Consider the following 6,000-nt stretch of genomic DNA (forward strand, 5'->3'; position numbering starts at 1 on the left):
ACAGTTTCAGTTGTTACAATGGGGAGGGGGGGACTGCTAATTGGCATCTAATTATCCTGAAATGCTGCTAAACATCCTACAAAGCACAGAACCGCCTCCTACCACAGAGAATTATCCTGACCCAAGAGTCAGTAGTGCCAAGGGTGAGAAACCCTAAATTTTGACATAAAATGGAGAAGTCAAAAAGGCAGTTGGATATACAAGTCTGGAGTTCAACAGAGAAGGCTGGGCAGGAGATATACATTCGGAAATTATAAACAAATAACTGGTGTTCAAAGCCTTGAGACTGAATCAGATCAGCGGGGAGTGAGTGTAGATGGGGAAGAGGTGTTGTGTGCCTGGCGTTCCAACAGGAAGAGGGCAGGGAAGAGGGGCTGGACCGGCCAAAAGGCTGAGAAGAGGAAAACAAGAATGAGGATTGAGGAGGAGGTGTCAGGGGTTTGGAAAGAGGGGAAATGTGAGAGAAAGCTACCCTGGAGAATGGGAGAGTAAACAGACTAGGGAAGTCCATTCTGGGCCCACAGGAGGTGAAGAATTTAAAATGAGACTAGTCATTTGGTTACACAGATGCAGGTTCAAAGTTCGAAGAGAGATTTGACCAGGGTTGTGGCTTTGCCAAACAAGTAAGATGAGCCATCAGGGGTCAGGGAATTGAGGGCGTGTGCAGGGAATAACTCTAATGATTAACTTAAGCTTTGAAAGGAAGGAAAGCACTGAAAGTTGAGAGGCAATGAAAGGTGGTAGTATAAGCAGATAGGGTAGAGAGTCCCCAGAGAAAGAGAACGAGGCATGGCTTTCCTGACATAAGAGAAGCCATTTTTGGCCTAAGCCATTTTGTGATCTAAGCCTGGCCTCGGTAATTAATGATCTTAAGGGAAGTGAGGAAATGAAGGAACAAGGAAAAACAGTCAAGGAACAATAGGTCAGCAATAAAACAGAGTCCCAGTTCCTCCTCAAGGGATATACGTAACAATTGGATACGTGTCTTTGAGTTCTGCAGGAACTAAGGCCTCCACCCAGGTGGAGGATAGAAGGATGATGCTGACCCTCCTGACTTCAATCAACTAAAGCTTGGACTCTGTCGACCTTTGCCCTGATCCTACACTGAATTCTCCTCTGCTCAAGCCCCCTCATGAATATGCATGTACCTTTAGCTTCAGACTTCCCCAATTTTGCTGTTAGGGAGACACTGCTTTGGGAAAGATACCTGTTTTCTCCTAACTCGCTGCAAGTAATAAATCCTTCCTCCTCCCTCTCTTTGGCTTAGTTGTATCTTTTGGTTCGACACCCACCAGGAGGCAAACTCATTTTTCGGGCAACAGTGAGATCAATGGATTGTAGACTGGGTGGGAACAGAAAAAGTGTTGAGGTTGGGATACTAGAGTGGGCAAGGGGGAAGATCAGGGGACAGTGATCAGAGTGGGATGCATGCAACTGAAATTAAGGAGGGTAGAAATGATTGGTGTTGAAAAAAATTTAAGGAGTGAGGGCTGAAGTGCAGGAGAGTTCAAGGAACTGAGAAGCCAGATTGTTGGAAAATCATCATCTACGTGTGTACTGAAATTATGACAGGAGTAGTGGAAAAGAGTGACAGGGTGCAAAGGGAGCTAAAATCATCCAGAAATAAGGTGGAGTAACACAGGGGTTACTGGGATGACTGCAACACTGGGAAAAAGCAGGTCATAAAATTATATAATGGAGAGAAAAGCCCCACTTCTGTACATATATTCTAAAATAAAAACATTATTTCTCTAATAAGAAAAAAATTACTGTAAAAGTTGTAGGTCTATATCAAATACTCTTTGGAAAGAGCCAGATATAGATGAGTATATACACATGCACATTCAAATGTGAATATAAATATATCTATGCACATATGATTCTTTGATATAGATTCTCCTCTTGAGTTACATGCTTCAGAATAAAGGTGTTAAAAATAGTAAAAACTTTCTTACAAATGAAGGACAGCACTAACAAGGTATAATGTGAATATTCTATTAAAAATTATGATGCTTGAGAATGCTGTTCTATCTTAATAAATAACAATAATGTATACTGTATCTACCTCGAATTCCAATTATTATTTTACTGAGTTCTATTAAAAAAACAGAATTATGAATTTTTTTCTCCTCCTTCACTTCATACATTTTAATGCAAGCAGGATCATATGCCTAGATGCAAAAGATAGAACTATAAAGTTTCTAGAAGAAAGCATAGGAGAATATGTGTACAGCCTTAGAGTAGGCAGGGATTTCTTTTACTTTTTTAATTAATTTTTATTGGAGTATAGTTGCTTTACCAGAATTATGAATTTTATTGGTCACTAAACAGGGTTACATCTGAATAGCTCTCCTCTCGTGAATATATTATTATATGCCTTTGAAACAGAAAATTAGGAAAACATTTAATTCTTCCAGTTTCTGGAGCTCAAGCCTTTGTGGGAGGTAGGGAGAGAGAGGAGAAAGAAAGGAAAGAAACAGGAAAAGTATGTTTTCAGAAGGTTTTTACCCATCCCTCTGGGTAAGCCACACTCTTTTGGTCTTTTAAAGCTTTAAATTTTGCCTAATACCAAGCATCTATGTTTTCTCCTTTCAGCAGTGGGCCTGGGCCTACCCTTAGAAACCTCTAAAAGCCAGAAGAGAGGAAGCAGAAGAGAAGTAAATGGCGAGGGAGGCTAACGAAGAATGATTTTGTATTGGAGGTGGCCAGAACAATTTCACACGTTGCCTGGTTACCTGACACCAAGTCATAAAAGTCTAATTTAGTGTTTGTATTCAGCCACTGAACTGAACGGGATAAGATTTATCCCATGAACGTTTATCATCCTGTCCTGTTTCAAAGCTATAATTTGCAAGCTGCAGGAAGGGTTCACGGTTGGATACAACAGGTGCTCATCCTGCTGAAGATTCCTTGTCCACCCTACTAACCACACCCCTTCCATTTAATTCAACCTCCTGTGGCAATGCATCTTCTCAGGTTATCACCATATTATTCTGATAAGGTGGTGAAGACTGATACTATTATTAGCTCCTTTATAAATGGGAGATATTAAGGCCCAAAGTCCCAAATAACAAAGTCCAAGTCCCAACTCTGGCCCTTGGGCAGGCCCCAGACAGTGCTCTGCCCCTCCCGTGAAACGCCTCCCTTGAATTCCACCCCCTGAAACCCTGCCCCTCATTCAAGGCCAGAGGCGCAAGGTAGACTGGGAAAAGCACCAAACTGGGGCTCAGAAGCTCTCCATTAAAAGTACTGCCTCCGCTCTTTATTAGCTATGTGCCTCAGAACCAGTTACTTCGTCTCTATTCACCTCAGTTTTCTCATCTGCAAAATGGGGATTAACATCCGTTTTGCCTATCTCAGAATGCCTGTGACAAACTACTAGGAGAATATATGTGGAAGCTCACAGCAAACCGTTAAGAGTCACACGAATGTCATGTTATCCAAGGTCCAGCTTGAGTCCTACTCAAACCAGGGAGCCTTCCAGACTTTCAATCCCACCCCCTGGCATTTCCTCTTACACTATTTATCTCAGTACTTGATCTACGGGCTCTTGTGTTGTTATTTAAATATTTCCAAGTCAGGAACATCTTCCCTCAGAAGAGTCTAGCCCGGGGCTATAAGCAAGCAGTTCTCTGTATTCTCAATGTGATGCATGGACTGGTGAGCTTGGTGAGCTGGGAGTACACCCTGACCCTCCTGGTACCAGGGTGCTCATTTCTACAAGAAATTCTTGCTAAAGCTTCCCTATGGTGTATAGTTATACTCACGCTCTAATAAGAGGACTACTGACTGAAAGGCAAAGTTTTCTCTTTAAAAGAAGAGGGCACACCATATCAACTGCTTGAAGAGACCAGAAGCATGGGCCCATCACAGATAAGACCCCAAGTCAGGGGAATCCTGCCAACAGTTCCCAGCGAGGGAAAAAAAATTTCCCCATGCACTCACTCTAGGTTGAGGAGGTCTCACGGGGATACACCTTGCTGGATATATTTGCAAATGAGACAGCCCTTTGTTTGATTTCTGGATGAAATAAGGCATTCTACAGGTTTTCAGTTTCTCCTGGGGAAGATACACTCTAAGTATAGAGAATATTTTCCTCAGGGCCTCTTGGTAGCTTGCCCATACAAAGCCACTAGTAGTGCTTTACCTGATCTCTGTAAACCAGCGTGCTGGGGTTTGACCGTGGTTTGTCTTTAAACGAGTAGGTGGCCACTTGCTTCTTTAACAAGTCCAAGAAATCAGGAGGCATGTACTGGGGAAGGTCATTTAGTACCAGATCGTTTCTTTGCAGAAGAGGAGGTTTTTTCCTTCCTTCATTTTTAAAACTGTATGTTGCTATCACTGGATTTAATAGAGATTCTTCAATAAAAGTTTTCAAGTGGTAAGTGCCAGGATTAGGAGTGTTCTGTGGAGAGTTGACATCATTTTTAAAGTCAGTGTGTAAACTGGTTAACATCTCTTAAAGCATCATTCTTGCAAAGGTCACTCCTAAGTAGCATTTCTCTTTGTTTTACAGTTTAATAAGATTCTATCAAATAGAGTCAACACTCCCGCCAGAACAATATTTCAAGACAATCACGATGATTTCCTTTCTGAGACAATTGCTAAATTATAGCAAATGGGTTACGGCCATAGCTGAAATTTTAACTTTTCAAAAAGCAGCTTCAGAGATACTTAAACTTGAGATTCAATTTGACTGTAAATGTCAGGCCTCTCATGAGACCCCTCAGGATAAGCTTCGTGACTAAACAGAAGTTATCCTACTTCTGCTTAGTAGATACCACGTGTTTCTTTCTAGCCCTCAAGTGGGAAGCTAAAGGATAATAACACGAGACTGAGGATGAATTGGCAGAACACATGGCCTAATTAGTCCCATAAGAAGTTTGGTACTTTCAAATCACAACCACAGTATGGATGAATGTCCAGACCTGACAGTTTCGTTGCTGCTGCTTTTGTGGCCATCTTCCCACTGAGCACTCAGCTCAGTTCTACCATTAAAATTAGTTCAATTCCAAGGAGGCTTTAGCTCCTGAGGCCCCTCTGTTATAGAAAGGTGTGAACAGAAAATATTTCTGCCATATAGAAACAATGTATCTTGAGAAGCAGGTCTTCCAGTCATCTTTCTTTTGTATATTACCATCTTGTTTTCATACATTGATCATGTTAACAAAAGTTATCATAGACTCTTACTTTTTATCTCAGTAAGATAACAACCAAAATCAAACACATTTCCAGAATGCATGCTTTTTCTTCCTTGTGTAATCTCACCAAGGTCATAAACTAGGTTGACTTTATCAAGATATCCTGTAAAACACCTAGATTCCTAGAGTTGTTTTACTTCCAAGCTTTAACTGCATTCAAAATTTAAAGTTAGTTTCTCAGTCATCTGCTGATACTAAAATTATAAATATGAAATAAGGCCCATGTAGATTTTTTTTAAGGCCCATGTAGATTTGAACCACCATTGTTTTCTTAAAATTAAGGATTAGTGACTTAATCAGGTTAGATTATACTACTAATAAGAATGAGAATACTTTGAATAGGAAAGGAAGAAAATATACATACTGTTAATGCTATTCTCCACCATCCTTCTCTTTCAAAAGATGACTTCCAGCTTGGTTTCTATTAATAAACATAAAATGTGCTTATTCATTTTAGAAGTGATCCCTGGAAGTTAAATATCACTTATAAAACATGTACTTGAAGAAATGGATACCAGTACCAAACTGGTCAGCCTGAATTAAAATAAAAGCTACATAATGATAAATTTTGCCTGTAATATTTCCTTAAATTACTATTTTATGATCTTAAGTGCTTTTTAAACATCTAAATTCCCTTTGGGTAAATTAGAGTAATAAACATCCCCATCTCACAGAGATGTCATGAGAATAATTAGAGGTGACAAAAATTGGTGCTCTTAGGAAGAAAAGAGTTATATGAACCCAAAATTGTGTTGGTATAATTGTTATTAAGATTTATGGCTCAGGGAGCTCAAGGTAA

At 40.1% G+C, this 6,000-nt stretch overlaps 1 protein-coding gene across 2 annotated transcripts in view; it reads right to left on the reverse strand.

The window, feature by feature from the left end:
- Positions 1-5,625, reverse strand: part of STPG4 (sperm-tail PG-rich repeat containing 4) — a 39,572-nt gene extending 33,947 nt beyond the window's left edge. The window contains exons 1-2 of one of the 2 annotated variants that reach the window (XR_004352673.1): positions 5,566-5,625; positions 4,148-4,405 (exon numbers count right to left, since the gene is read on the reverse strand). Coding sequence is in view for 1 of the 2 variants with exons in the window: in XM_032652020.1 (XP_032507911.1) it covers positions 4,148-4,249 (102 nt within the window). In the remaining variant the exon portion in view is untranslated. Of the gene's footprint in view, positions 1-4,147; positions 4,406-5,565 lie in introns of those variants that run through there. The other variant, XM_032652020.1, reaches the window with a different exon arrangement.
- Positions 5,626-6,000: the final 375 nt, after the last annotated feature.

This window comes from Phocoena sinus, chromosome 13 (assembly GCF_008692025.1).
Source record: "Phocoena sinus isolate mPhoSin1 chromosome 13, mPhoSin1.pri, whole genome shotgun sequence".
Lineage (NCBI taxonomy): Eukaryota > Metazoa > Chordata > Mammalia > Artiodactyla > Phocoenidae > Phocoena > Phocoena sinus.